General features: G+C 39.2%; 1 protein-coding gene across 2 annotated transcripts; it reads right to left on the bottom strand.

Moving 5' to 3' along the window:
* Positions 1–552: 552 nt before the first annotated feature.
* LOC126987894 (SUMO-activating enzyme subunit 2-like) lies at positions 553–14,011 on the bottom strand. 2 transcript variants are annotated; one of them, XM_050845388.1, is made up of 13 exons: positions 13,844–14,011; positions 12,833–12,987; positions 12,560–12,713; positions 11,161–11,294; positions 8,581–8,809; positions 7,136–7,250; positions 6,776–6,891; positions 5,820–5,943; positions 4,787–4,899; positions 3,554–3,829; positions 3,009–3,091; positions 2,161–2,321; positions 553–1,296 (listed from the first exon to the last, which is right to left on the bottom strand). In XM_050845388.1, the coding sequence occupies exons 1-13, from the start codon at positions 13,973–13,975 to the stop codon at positions 1,136–1,138; spliced, it is 1,953 nt and encodes a 650-aa protein (XP_050701345.1). In that variant the 5' UTR covers positions 13,976–14,011; the 3' UTR covers positions 553–1,135. The 2 variants fall into 2 exon arrangements, with proteins under 2 accessions (XP_050701345.1, XP_050701346.1); XM_050845389.1 differs by having other exon boundaries at positions 553–1,293.
* Positions 14,012–15,931: the final 1,920 nt, after the last annotated feature.

Genomic DNA, 15,931 nt, shown 5'->3' with positions numbered 1-15,931 from the left:
TACAATAGTTCTTTACTGGAAAACACTACCTACGTTTTCATACACCTCCGAAGAATAGGAGGAACCTAGTTTGAAAATAGCCAAAGAATGTCATTAAATCAGTTAAATGTTAAGCTACTATTTGCCATGTTTATATACACTTTACATCATCCCCATGAGATAACAAGCAGTTTTCTTTCTGTGTGACTATCAATTCTTGCTGATGCCTCAATTACTTTAGGACTTCAAGTAGTGGACTGCCAGTCCTGATAATGCCTAGAAAAGTGTGAAACAAGAGTACAGCATTGAGAAGAAAATAAAATGGAAATTTTGAAAAAATATCATTCCATCCACCAGCTTGGATTCAGTTGTATTTGATTTAGTGAATATTTATCTGGCACTAACTACATGTAAATGAGAGCATTGTACTGCTAATAGTAGTAGCAGTAATAATAACAACTTTATGATGATAGCATTATTATTATCATCATAGTTTGATGATAAAGATAAGAAAGATCAAAGATTAAAGTATGCATTATATGAGGGCCCTTTTTAGGAGTATGCAGCACACTGTGATTTTATATTCTTTATTGGAAATTAACGAACCTATATAAATTACTTGACCTAAGATGGAAAATGTATTTGAACTATTTAGGGTAGACATGAAAATGCTTTTGTGAAGAAACCCCATTCTTTGCAGCTCCTAAAGTGTAGTAATTACATTTAGGAATAAATACATAATACAGATCTGAAAACTGATGCGAGACAATAGAGGTATTTATCATTGTGCGTGTGTGTGTAATTCACCACAATCTGATCACAAGCTGGACTCTTCATTGCCTGGCAGCATAGAGCTTTAATGTGTGTGTTCTAATCCCCTAACTGCCCAATACATAATTGTCAAGTCTCCTCTTTCTCTTTTCAAACTTTTTGTCTTTGTCAGTTTCAAAATATCCAACCTCTCTTCATATGACAGCTGTGGTAAGTTTGGTTCCAATTAAGTTAGGCTTTTGTATCCTTTCAAGCTTCTGTATATACTTTTTCCTGTATGGTAACCAGATATCAGACACTCAATTCTTACCCCATTTTGTGTGTGTTATACACACATCCATATAATGCAGCAAAGAAATGCAATACCAACTGTTACTTTATTCCTTCACTCCAACACCATTATTTCTTCTGTTTCATCAGCATCCTGACTACTTCGAGTTTTCTTGTGAGGAGGTTCCTCTTCTATTTCATCACCATCTGATTTTCTCTTCTTCTCCACAACTTCATCATCTAGACAAACCAGGTCATCATCATCTTCCACCACTGCTGGAATAGTTAAAATATTAGCATGAGCAAAAAATTTTATGATTAGGAATTTCTTGTAAAATCTACCTATCTTTATCTTTGATGTAGTTCTCTCATTAGAACTTGTCCCAAAGGGGTTGCTATAGCAATATCAATCCATCTATACTCAAAATTGACTATAATTGATGGTATTTGTTACTGTTGCCTGCACATTACTGACTCTGACGACTGTTTCCTATGCATAGGCTACCACATATTATTCATATAATCGGACACGCCGTGGGACAACAGGTTACCAGCACATGATAATGCACACCTCAGACTTGGGTGAACTGACTATAGGGAGCGACAGATAGTAGGCTACGTCATGGCAAACGGAATTTGCCACAGATTAGATCTAGTCAAGAACAGGCCAATGAGCGACGTAGAGACTGTCACCCAAGCAATGATGCCAGGTCCACAAGTCAATCCCCGAAGGATTATTCCTGCTAGCTCTCATGATATTGACTATAACATTGAGATCTATTGAAAAAAACTGAATGTAGTTAAAGCTATAGGTACGTCAGGGCTGGTAGCATAAATGTTGAAAGCATATGGGGATAATGGAGTGAGTTTAGTTACATAACAGGCAAACGTACGTCGCACTGGTATAACATAAATGTTGAAAGCACATGGGGATATTGGTGAGAATTTAGCGGCATATCAGACAAATGTTATCATATACAGGAGTAGTTAATGAAAACTGGTTGATCTGGAAAGAATAAATTGAAGGGGCATAAAATTTAAATTATGGAGATAATGGAGAAAATATTAGAAGTTTCAATCCAAGACGGTGTTAGTGTTCTGATTGATGCTGTATAATTAGATTAATACAGGAAAACTTACATGTTGTTGGCTGCAATGGTGGTGTTGCTTTAGTTTTAGTTGCATCTGATGTGCCCTGCTCTGCTGACTCATCTTTCATCTTGGCTTCTTGTTCTTGTTCTTTTTTCAATTCTTCAGGGTCACCAATGACCTCAAACTCAGCCCCATCCTTCAAATGGTCACTGTGGCATTGAAACAAATAACAGTACATTATTGGCCTTTGTAATTTGCAATCATCAGTTTTCTATTTTACTTTCAACTCAATAAACTGGTGGTTCCCAAACCATTTTCTGCCTGTGACCCCTTTCTCATAATACAACACCATTGGCAATCCCATCTCATCATGTAAGCATGTTCAGTTTCATTACAAGCAAGTTGTTTCAAATCTGAAAACTGCTCTGGCTTTAAAAATCTATGAAACTCAAACTGATTTACTTTATACTGGTCTTTAAATCTGTCATCTGGCTGGAGATAAATACTTTCTATTTGAAAAAGATTTGGAAGATTTTCAACATTGCAGTCAAACGGATTGAAAGACCCTAATTTTCTTTCCTTTTGCTCGGATAGAGTGGATTTTCAGATGTAACGACACCTTCTTCCCCAACATTGTTCATTAAAGCACGAGTTTACTGTTCCCTTTGTTGATCAGTATAGAACAATAAAACTTGGTTACAACATCCTCCAGCTTGGTGTCCATTAAAGAATTGACTCATCTTTATAGTGATTGTTTAACTATTTACAAATGATTACCTTTAATTTCTTTGTATTTACTGAAAGTTTGAGAGAAGACTAACTAATCAAACTGTAGTCAGTATGGTATGAATTTCTACGTCTAACCTATGAAAAATAGTGCAACTTTTCTTTCTTACCAGTCAATTATGTCCACCATGATGTTGTAGTTTTGTAGAAAGTCATCACAGTTCAGCTGAGTTCCATCCATTATGTTGAAATCCTGAACGGGGAAAAAAAAATATAAAAAAATCAGTGCATTCTAAAAGTTAGGTATTGCATGCCATAATGACTATAATGTGATCTTCAAGATGGCCACTATCATTGTCAATTTTAAGAGAATTTCTCCAAAAACTAAATTAGCTTTGACCTAAGGATGTTCTCATATGAATTGGGTGGCAATATACCAATCCTTTTTTTCCCCTTAGATATCTTGGTAACCTACAAGCAAACAGGAACACAGACAAAGGAAATTTCATTATTTTGAGTGTAGCACAAATTCTCAACTCTTGACTTCTTATCTCGCTGTGTATAGTAGGCCCCTGCAACAACAAAAATTTCTAACTGGCGATTTCAAGTCTACTGATAGAATAGAAATGGTCCAGAGTTTAATAACTAACGACCACAGCAGCAGAACTAAAGAAAATATTCCCAAGACGGCAGCGCCCGTGCCGCTACTGCTTACCTTCAGAAATTTGTCATTATTTTCTTGAGTCTCCCCTTCCTCCGATGAAATTAGAATAGTGCCCTTGCCATCCACCACCTCGACATCAGGGGCTGCCATAGCCAAAGCACCTCGTAAAATTTTGTCCTTCAGAGCACCCACAGTGGTCCGAGCTACAGGCAGCCTCAATGATAAACGAGGCTTAGGGGCACACACGAGGCACTGGGGCCGTGGAGGATCCAATGCACAGGGTACAAGCAATCGCCGGCGAGGGTTAGGTCGCCGATTTAGGTATGTCTGGGGAAAAAAATAAGTTAATTCAAAATATTTGTTGAATTTCAATAGCTTAACAATTAAAAACTGGATTATTATACCCTACTTCATTGGAAAATTAAATGAAACAGTTTTTCAAATATAACATTTCAACAAAGCGTCGGACAAGGATGGTACTTTGGAAGATAATGATTAAGACCCCGACCTAATTGGCAAAAATAGGCTTAGGTGCCAAATGTGGATGATTACGGCACTTGTAAGAGTAACTTTAAGGTAAACTTCACTAAAATATACAGGCACAGGTAGCGAGGCCAGGTGCCGTCATCATGTATGCACCGCCTCTCGTTCAAGTCGTGACGTCAATGTGACGTTTTACTATGAAGTAGTAGTAATCACTGACTCAACTGGTAGTTCTCCCTCTCCTCTCCTCTCTCTCTCTCTCTCTCACACACACACACACACACACACACACACACTAGTTCAGCCCTATACATAAGGATGATGCTCATTCGAAATTATTATATATTTGCGAAAAAGTTTTACTCGCAGGAAATTACTCATCCTTTGCATGGAAAATTCCGTCTTTGGTACAACATGCTGTAAGTATATAACATAGTGCAGTGGCTGAACTATCGTTACTGTGTGTGTGTGTGTGTGTGTGTGTGGTTGAGATGATGACTACTACGTCATAGTTACACGTCACATGGGTGTCACGAACGAGAAAGGGTGTGTACATGATGACGGCACCTAGCCTCGCTACCCGTGCCTGTATATTTTAGTGAAGTTTACCTTAAAGTTATCTTACAAGTGCTGTAATCATCAACATTTGGCACCTACGCCTATTTTTGCCAATTAGGTCGGGATCGTAATCATCGTCTTCCAAAATACCATCGTTGTCTGACGCTTTGTTAAAATGTTATATTAAAAAAACTGTGTATTATACATATGACTTGACCAAGCAAACTTCATCGCAATACTCACAGTCCGAGCTGCTTCCAGTTTTCCTGTTAACACCTTCAGTCCCTCCAGCACTATCAGTCCCGCAATTACAGCATTGGTTGTGGCAATGGCAGGGATAATATTGCCTGCCATAGCTAGAAAAAAAAAAAATAATAATAAATAAATAAATAAAAAAAAAGTAGTGGCAATTATGAAATAAGAATAAAACAATCTTCAATTTCACAAACATAACCAAAATAATTCATATGAAATAGTTCTGCAGCAGTAAAAAATAGAATTTCACATTAACATCAGAACAAACTGGGTTTCTAGTATACTTCTAAACTTGAGTTCTGATTACTCTAAATTTCACACCAGTCATTTCTAAACATTTAATGTATATAATGCATTTAATTATCTGGTATCTAAAAGTTATCTAACTCTGATGAACATCTAGTTTCTGCACTTGTATCATGCTTTTAACCCTAAAGAATGCAAAATATATATCAGGTGACTTTACAGATGGCAAAGAAACTGCCATTTTTCAAGAACATTTTTTAATAAAACTCCCTTAAATTTTTTTTACAGAATTTCAAGCCAGTTCTATTTGTATAAACAAAATAGGCAACTTTTCAGGACCTCTACTGCTCCCTGTGACAAAATACTAATCCCTCCTCCAAGTTTGTGGCCATGCTTGAAAATTATTGGGTGGTCCTATTGCTATCTAACCAAAGCCCAGGTAAATAGTAGTACTGTACTTCTTCCTGGTTATTTTGGTTATTCTGTGTTATGTTTGGGTTTGTTTTGGTGATGTGCTTATTTTGAATACCAAGTTGTTCCAGGTCGGGAGTGTTTCGCTGACTGAAGCATTGATACTAAGTAAACTTTACAACTGTACCGTCCATCCTTTCAAAATGATCTTATCCCACCAGCACATTTCTCTATACACTCATGACCTCCATATTCAACACTCTTCCAAGACCTCTTACTTTTTACTCTCCCAAGTCTGATCACTCCATAGATGTCCTGTGGCAAATAAAAATCACTACTACAGATTTATTATTATAATACTCACATTTAATATCAAATCTTGTCTTCCTCTGAATACCAAAGATGTGTGCCCGTATATTTGCACAAGCACACACAAAATCCATGCCATCTTGATCATCTTTGTCCCACACAAGTTCAGCTTCTTCATCCTTTGAGAAAAATGAAAAATTGAATGTATAAGCCTCATATAATACTTCTATAAATAAACATGTCATTCACTATAAATGCGTACCCATCAGGGTCGGAAGAAATCAAGATTTTTTGAGAGAGAGAGAGAGAGAGAGAGAGAGAGAGGTTAAAATCAGATTTTTATTTTTTATTTAAATGATTTTTTTTGCATTAATCCTTGTTTGTTTACCCTGATTATTTCTTTCAGTCTTATGAAGCCGTTTTCTTGTATTAAACTTGGTAATGTTAAATGAAACCATAGTTTAATAAACATTACCCATGATGAGTTTTCACATAAAAATCATAAGTAGGACTATTAGTTTTTTTTTATTTTTATGATACTGAGTATTTTTCTTGTAAACAATGTTTTTATGGTATTTTTTCCAAAGTGATTAACTGAAAAATAAAGTCTGTGAAACAAAAAAAAAATAAAAATACGCTTTGATTGAGTCCCCCCTAAACTTCACCCAAATTTCATGAAATTCACAGAATATCATACAATTACACCAAGAAACAACATACTAACATTTCAAAGCTATTGGACGTACTTTATGCACAGGAGGACCCCCGAAGTCACTTGCCTTAAGGCCAGAATTCAGTGTGCTACCAATGGAAGTGGGATGGGGGTAGGTTGGTAGGATGAGGTACTGGTAAAAGCAGGCGCACTCTGCCTTGCCTACCAAAATATGGCAGCCAAGCTGGCTTCATTTAAAAGTAAAGCGTGTGTGGCCTCTCCACCCATACTACCTCCATGATTTATCCTTGGCAGCAGAGGTAGAGCAGCCAATGAATGAGTTCTTTTATACATCTCACCTTGAGTCTGTTTCTAAGCTTGTGTACTGCAGATGAGAACACTTCTTGGCATTCCTTCACAGTCCAAAGACGCTGATCTACTATGCTGCTCTGCTCACTCTGAGCTCCCTTCTCACCTGCAGAGCAAGTTTTGCATTATTTTTGTGATCATTATTGTTATTATCATTACTATTATCATTATTATTATTCTATCTCTACTAACTAACAGCAAGCATATAACTAGGAGCATGTCACTAATGTACCAGATGATAATGAGTGATAATGAGGTAATGGAACAAAGCTTTCTGTGAAAAATGATGAAGTGATGAAACAATATGAATTTCCTAAGCATGCATAAGCAGCACGCATATGAAATCTTACCCAAGCTTCCTGCCTCCTCCCAGGTTAGAGGGGTTGGCTGGCGCCTTTTCTCCCACAGTTTATCCATGGAGAGCAAGTATAAGATGTCCTCTGAGAATAGCTTGGTGAACAGTTTCTGTGTGGGGGTAAACCAAATACAATAAATGATTACAGTATCATCAAAAGAAGTAATATTAACCCTTTCCATACAGTGACGCCTATGTTGGCGTCATGAAGCGCCAGTGGTATATACGACGACACCTATGTTGGCGTCATAATTACATTTTGTTTTAGTTGTTGCTGAGTGATCCCGTATTCTGTTCTGGCTGTACCTAGGAACTCCGTATATTGCTCTTGAATTCCTATTTTGCTCCACCGTAGAAAATGCCTCAAGCCTGTTTATTTTATGGTAAACTATATTCTCTGTCTCTCTCTCTCTCTCTCACACACACACACACACACACATGTATGCACAGCATTTTGTGATGCATTATCGAGCATCAAGCAGCTCGACTACTGATGAAAACGCAGTGGACGCCTGTCTATTCTTTTTTACGTAGAGAGAGAGAGAGAGAGAGAGAGAGCAAAAAATAGCTTACCACCAAAAGAACAGGCTTGAGTCGTTTCCTGTGGTTTGTCATCCACATCTTCAGGGTGAGAGAGAACAAGAGAATAGAAAAAAAATATTACCGATGTAGGTTCATATCTTGTGTGATATTATGAAAATTAGCCACTGTAGCTCAGTGATGTATTGTGCTCTGCCATGACATATGACTACCTGCTAACCACCTACACTGAACAGGAAGGGGTCGAACTACGATCTTCCCAGGCGGAAATGAGCATTATACCGACTGAGCTACAACGGCTATGGGTTCAAGAAAGGTTGCAGTTTCATCAAATCTATATATATATATATATATATATATCTCTCTCTCTCTCTCTCTCTCTCTCTCTCTCTCTCTCTCTCTCTCCCTTCGTATCAGTGAGGTATCAATCTTTTAACCATCCATGTCCCAGAAAACATATCCCTGCTATGGCATACTAAAATAAAACATAACTTATATATATGTCTCCCATATGTGGCACAAAGCAAGTAGGACATATAGACACGTCCACCGGATGGGAGCGGTTGGCGACCAGGACGTGAATATATGTTCCCCGCACTGAAAGGGTTAAGGTTCAGAAAAATCGAATCCTAATTCCTTAGTGCCTTTCTGCCTTCCCTGTGACTCAAATTTCATACCACAAATTATGTAACCTACGGTTAGTGTTGTGAATTACTAGTGTATTAGTTTTTAACCCAGGGTTGAATTTAAAACCAACAAAAAATTGGAAATTTTAACCCCAAAATATGGGGGATCAACTTTCAGAGAAGTCTGACTTTTACACAATATTATGGTGTACAATTACAACAATAAACCATATCCTTGACTAGCTAACATGATAATGAAAAACCTAACACTCACCTTAGGACAGTAATCATGTGAAATAGCCCATGCACGTGTAGACACTCTTGAAACATTTCCGTTTGTAGTGGACTTTGTGTCCTGAGATGCACTAGATGCGGAGTGGCCATCCTGTGATGTACCTGCCCCTGCATTATCAAGAGCAGACTGCCCAGCCTGACCCACTAACTCTGGGTCTGCAGAGTCTGGTGAAACATCCTCATCAGGGTCAGCCTCACCAAAAAGTTGACTGGGGGCAAAAAGTATATATCATTTAGAGTAATAATGTTTCCTTACATATATAATTTTTCTTTTTACTAACACAAATTATGAAAACTGACTTTTTTTTTAATTGTCTGTCAACTACTGAAGTCTGCACATGAAGCCTAGCCTGCATTTGTCACACCTATCCTCATTAGCTCTCACTCGTATGAAAGTAGGCTGTCACTCACACATGCTCTGGAGCTACATGTTTCTATATTGTTTTGCCTTAGCTTAGCTTCTATAAATGATAGGACATTTAGGTTGGTACCATTAGACTTCAGTGACTTTAGAATCATAATCTTTGTCGAAACTTGGTCACACAGAAAACAACGACCTGTTCACACTGGAAGCAATGCCACACTATGCACGCTATGCCACCATGTGGCTTTCAATCGCTTCTGTTGTTTTCAATAAGACTGTTCACACCAGATATGGAGCTATGCTATAGTTGGTTCCACGAGAGCTGGCGGGGACATTCCTTCAGGGATAGACTCACTGACTTGGCATCACTGCTTGGGTGAGGGTCTCTGCGCCGCTCATTAGCTGTTGTTTACTAGATCTAAGCTGCGGCAATTCCATTTCCTGTGACACAGCCTACTATCTCTCGCTTTCTGCTACTTCTTTAACCCTATCATTGCGCTTGGCGAGGGAGGCGACTATCCCCCTAGGCACACTCGGGCAACCCAACAGGGACCCCCTCCCTGTTGGGCTGCTAAAAAAAACATTGTAAAGAGGAGGCCAAGATCAACGAGACTCGGTTATGCAAGCCTCTCCTGCAAACATACAGGCACGTTCAGAGGGTATTACCTGTGAGTGTGACTGGCGCTCGCAGCGAGCTTTTAGCACCACTAGCAAGTGACACTAGTGCTCGCTCTTTTAACCTCTGTATCTCATAAAACTATTCATCACAGCTAAAAAAACAAAAACACCATTGGAAAGAGGAGGCCAAGATCTATAAGATTCGGTTATGTAACCCTCTCCTGTGAACGTACAGGCACGTTCAGGGGGTGTTGCCTGTGAAGACGTACATCTGTGCGTACATGGGAAGGGTCTTTGAAGGGCTTCAGCACCCTCCTCACTTCCCATATATCCTCACCGGGAGTAGCTCACGTCCGTTTGGTAGGTGTCTTCCTACCTCCTCCGTATATGATATGCCTACAGCAGGCTACAGGGACATGAACAAGGACAGCTCTTAGGAGGAGATTGCTAAAACCCTTGCAGTGTTTCTGGAAACATCTGCAATGTAGCTTAGGTGACATCACTTCCACTGTGAAAACTCACATAGCAAGCATCACGACCGTGTCTTTCCAGCATAGCATGCATAGCGTAACCTTGCTCCCACTGTGATCATCCGTAGGAATCTGACACCCAGGTTCAGAGGCAATATGCAGCAAATTCAAAATTATACAACCACACTGGCCATATTTGTCTTCAAAACCTCTTTTTTTGTCACATGATGCATGCTGCATGCTTTTGTTTCCAGAGCCTTGCTATAAAAAGTACTGAGATTTTTCTGCAACAGAACTCTCGAGTTATTTTTTGATGAAGATCTATTTGAATTCAAAGTTCAGCATTCCAAGTTTTACTTTGCTTATAAAAACTGGCCTGACACGAATGTCACAGAGGAAGAAAGCAAAGTATTTTTTTGGTATATTGATTGAATCTGGATATAATCATGCTGGTCTTCTAGCCATGATCTTCGCAACGAGGCTGTCTGTAATGCAATGCGCAGAGACAAATCTGACTGTATTATGAGGTTCAAGGTGTAATGTTGGATTGTGTGAGAAGTGTTTCAGACCTTACCACATGAAGTAAGGAAAGAACTTTCACTGCAAGGAATGAGTATAATGGCAACCTTGACACAGGAAATATAATTTTCATAGGCTTTTTTCCTACTTCTACTTGTCATTTTTCATGTGCAGAAATTAAGGATGAATTCTTTTGAAAACTCATATTCTCATAACGTTGCCATATGGTAACACTGAATAACCCAGGAACTATTGTGACAAACAAAATAATTTTCAGAATCATTTTACATTACCACATTTAAGTTACACACAAAATATAAACTGATTTGAAGAAAAGAAAATTCAAATTTTTTTCCGGAGTTAATGGGCTAAAGTTTTACAATCACTGCTGAGTCTAATGATGCCAACTAAAGTGGCCTATTTTGTACAGGAGTTGAGCTAAGACAAAAAATATAGAAACATGTTGCACCCGAGCAAGTGTGAGTGACAGCCTACCTCCATGTAAGCAGGAATACAATCCAGCCATTCATGAAGCGTGACAAATACATTTCTAGGTGCAACTTTTGATTGAACAGACTACAGCACTTACTTGAAGAGATGCTTGGCCCATACAATACAATGGATGGGTTCTGATGGAGTGTTTCTGATAGTGCACCCTGGGTAGGTCTTCTGAGCTGGCTTGGGCTGACACTCGTAGCATTCAGTGAGTCCCTTCTTGATTACCTGGGAAGAGAAATTCAACAGGAATGTTTACTGAATGACTTTTGACAACTTATATGATGCCAACAGCTGGTAGGCTGATAATATTCATATTATAGATATACTGTACACACACACACACACACACACACACAAAAGTACAAAGTGAAGGGATTCAAGGTTTGGGAGGGTGGAGGAGGGCTGAAGAGCAGCATGGTGGTGCTGAGGGGGGGGGTATTACCTAGTTGTGGTATACAGTAAAGGAGTTATGCTCGTACTGTCCCGTCTCTATATTTACTATAACTAAGTCCTTTAATCCAGACTGTAGGGGAACAGGGACCTTTCAAATTAGCAGATTTTACAGATTACCACGAGGGGACCTCAATTATATTATTCAAACCTGTGAATGTTAAATCTGCAATATTATTGTTGGCTGTATAGCTAAGTTGTGAGCTGCTGGCTTGAACCTGATCTCTGGGTGGCTTGAAGGGGGCCTCAGCCAAGGACACTGCAGTCAACACAGGCTGGCGAGGAGGTGTCGGCAAATTGCCACATACAGTCAAACCAGGGGCATGCAGAGGTGCCGGATAAGCAGAAAGTCTGGACACTTGGGGTATATTTCCACATAATTTCATTCAACCAAACATGTTTCCACAGGTACTATACACTCATATATGAATCTCCTGACTACAAGTATGCATGTATGTACAGTCATCCATCGCCATATTGCGGTTCACTTTTCACTGTCTCACTGTATAGCAGATTTTAAAATTGTATATATCTAATTTTGTATCGCGGGAGGAGCACAGTTCAGGAGGCTGGTGCGCGTGAGACTGAGCTCTCTTCCCTGCGCGGACCCCTCAGGCATATTTCATGTGACGTAATGTGCAGAAGAGACAAATTTAGGTACCTCGCCCCCCCCTGGTGAACCTACCTTCTATTCTCTTTACCTTGATCATTGCTACGTGCAAGCTGGGGCGCGCCTTACGGGTGCGGTATGCCGCCCGGGGAGAGCTTAGAGGCATTGCGCGGGCAATTGAACGACTTTTGGAGGCGCGCATCAAATTTTTAATTTTGGGGGGAAAAAATCAAATATTTTTTAAACTCCCGGATACGGGCGAGGTCGGATACGGTGCACCCGAACAACTGAGGGTTTACTGTATTCCTTTTCAAAAATAACAGTATTCTAAAGTAACCAACACACACACACACACATCTAGAGAACAGCTGACCAATAGAGTTTGAGAATAACTCTTAAGCAGAATCATAACAATCTGCCATAAACTTACCGTGACTTGTCCAAGATATCCTGCTGTCCCACTCTCCACTAATGGAATGTCAGCTGCAAGGCAGAGTCGGTTGACATGATTCCTAGCAGATCTGTTGTCTAGTGCATTCATAACCATGGTGAATTCCTTGAAGAATGGAACTCCATACTTTGACCTGAAATGGAAAAAGTAATAATAATTTATATGGAAAGCAATATATTGGAAAGCAATGTCTTTAGTAATTAAAAGAATGTCAATTAGCAGCACCTAATGCATGATGCTATCAACACTTACTTTAACACAGAGTCATGGTGAGCCACTATCTTTGCCTTGGGGTTGAATCTAAGGGCTGACTCCTTGGCAACCTCAGCCTTACTCCTTCCCACATGGCATTTTTGAAACAGGAACTGCCGGTTTAGGTTGCTGACATCTATTGTGTCTAAGTCAATCTGTTAAAAACAAAACAAAAATAGTAACCTTGGGATTAACATAAAATATATAAAAACAATATTGCAGAAGTAAGCTAAGATTCAAATTTCATAAAAATGTTTTATCGCAAAAATATCATCACCCATGAACTATTTTTGAAAATAAGTTAAGTACTAGGTCACTGAGCAATAAGCTTTAAAGCTATTTCTTCTGGTTACATCTTGTTCACCATATGGTGCTCACTTTTATTCTTAAGGGAAACATCAGAAAAGTCTATTTTGAGCACTTATATATTCATGCAACCTAACCTAACTTACCTACTGCAATTTATTTGGGACAGGGTTATATTGTGGTCATCATTTGCATAACAAATGAGACATCAAAAAACTTTAAAGATCTTAAATATCCTCAAATGAAAAAAAAGGCAACAAAAATTGAAACGACAAAAAAGGAAAAAATACCAAACTTAATTTTTACTTATTTGCATCTAAAAGCTTAAATCTTCCAAGCACTTTTTTCCTCACTCGCATCTAAGGGTCAATTCTCCTCCTCAGCCACTTAATTTTTACCCATTACCATGTTGGGTGGCTAATTTAAGCATTTTTATAATCTTCCCTGTTATTGCATGAAGACGAGACCGCAAGTCGGGGATTTTAGAGGAGAGGGTAGCCGACCGATTCCAAGACACTGACTACGTATTTCTGGACCCAAAATATGATGCTTTATATTACGGAGCCAATATTTTTTTCCGAACATCACCACAAGTCAACAAGACCCAGAATCTCCAGTAATAACGCAGCCAGAGAGAGCCAAAACAAACTCACTTAGTACCCCGGTGCAGACATCACACCCCTCCTTCACCCTCTTCCCACTTACCACTTCTATATCTTCAAATCCAGTGAGCACTAAGTTCTTCAATAATTCACAGCCGATTCCACCAGCACCGACGACCAGCACGCGGCAGGAGGCCAAGAGCGGCACGAACTCCTCCTCCTGCACCACCGCCATTTTGAACTGGCAGGCAGCAGCACGCACGCCCCGCCGCCAATGTTGTCACACTTTTAGTTGGGAATTATCGTACATCTTCGTCTTTTGGTCTGCTGGTTGTTCCGCTTGGTATGGTCCTCCTTGGTACTTCTCTTGGTACTATACCGGGGCCTGAAACCTCGTCAACAGTAAACGGTAAACTATGCACACTTGTTTACACTCCACCCCGCACTAAGCTGTTTTTTTTTTTTTTTTTTTTTTGCTTCCCTTAACTTTTTTTTTTTTTTTTCTTTTTTTTTCTCTTTACTTTCCTTTCTTTTTTTTTTTTTTTTCTTTTTTCTTTCTCTCTGCCCTTTTGTTAGTTTCCACTACTGCAATTTTCTTTTTATTCCTCTTTAATTCATTGCTCAGTTCTTTTTTTATAAATAAATTAAAAATAAATAATTTGATTGATTGATTTGATTGATTGATTGATGATGAATTATTGTTGAAAAAAAAAAAAAGGAAGAAACATATGATATGATGGGAATGAAGAAGACCAAGACCAATGTAACCATTGTTTTTTTGCCTTTAGTTGCATAAAATTGTGATTGCAAATTTAATTACAGAATTAATATATATATATAGTGAGGAAGCCTGCAATCAAGTAAGAGAAGTTCAACTAGAGTTAGAGAGAGTATATAGATAGTGTATAAAGGCTGCTAGGTGCCATTTTTGGCTTTGGCCACCGAGCACCGGCCTTTGAACTTTTTCAGTGTGGAGAACTGCACAACACTGGACAACACTACACACTTGATTTCATTCTGATTGTCTTGATTTTGTGCATTTATTTCTCACAATTTCAGCATTTCTTCACTCAGCCATGGATTTTATTGATGATTCATTGCATTTGCATTCGAAATGGTTCAGGCATTGGTCATTGCAGTTGGATGATATCTGACAATCAAGATATATCTAATGATGGTATATGTCTTCACTGTGAAATTTTTGTTCATCTATTTTCTCTTGTCTAATTTCTTGTGATTGTCGATTCTTGTAATCAGTCTCTCATCATGTGTCATAGCTCAGAATACCGCCAGCATGCCAGCCGCCAAAAGGCAGGCTTCTAGCTCAATCTTATCCTCAACACCCCCAATGGCGTGTAAGAACTCATTGCGGTCTAAGATGGTCTGGTTTATTTTTTCCTTGGTCTCCTCTTTATGCACATTGCATATCATGATCTTTGGTTTCATCTTTCCAACACTCTTGGTATTAATTTGCTCAACAGACTCCAGTTTTTGAGCAGCCTCATCCCTTGTGTTCTCATTATCAAAGTTCATGACAATGTTAATTACCTCTATTTTTAAATCTTGAATCAGTTCTTTGAATACCATCCAATGCCTGGGAGACTTTGAAATGCCAGAATTTTTCTCTTAACTCCACTCCCACACGACCACTGCGTGTAACGAAACACACGAGAAATTAATCCAGACAAGGAAAGGTTTGCCGGCGCCGGGGATCGAGCCCGCGACCAGCATAACGGGAGAGCCACTCCTTTACCAGTCAGCCAAAGAGGTACCCCGCTGGCAGAAGGAGTTATGGGAGGCTCACCCATCAGGCTAGATCGAAGATGACCACCGCAGCCACGCACAGCTATAGTGTATGCAGTATGCACCCACCTTTACCTACCTAATCTGGACCATAAAGTCTATCGGGGTCTGAATATATGTAGATCTGTGTAAATTTTCTCTCTCTCTCTCTCTCTCTCTCTCTCTCTCTCTCTCTCTCTCTCTCTCTCTCTCTCTCTCTCTCTCTCTCTCTCTCTCTCTCTCTCTCTCTCTCTCTCTCTCTCTCTCTCTCTCTCTCTCTCTCTCTCTCTCTCTCTCTCTCTCTCTCTCGTCTGATTTGCCTTTCTTATCTGACTGCCGCTCCCCCAATGTTTTGACAGGCTTTCCTGCCTGATAACGACAACAATCTGGGAAAACAACGAGAAGCAGA

The sequence above is a fragment of the Eriocheir sinensis genome, chromosome 67 (assembly GCF_024679095.1).
Source record: "Eriocheir sinensis breed Jianghai 21 chromosome 67, ASM2467909v1, whole genome shotgun sequence".
In the NCBI taxonomy this organism is placed as follows: domain Eukaryota; kingdom Metazoa; phylum Arthropoda; class Malacostraca; order Decapoda; family Varunidae; genus Eriocheir; species Eriocheir sinensis.
The sequence above is the reverse complement of the archived record's forward strand: the minus strand, read 5'-3'. Positions and strand labels throughout refer to the sequence as shown.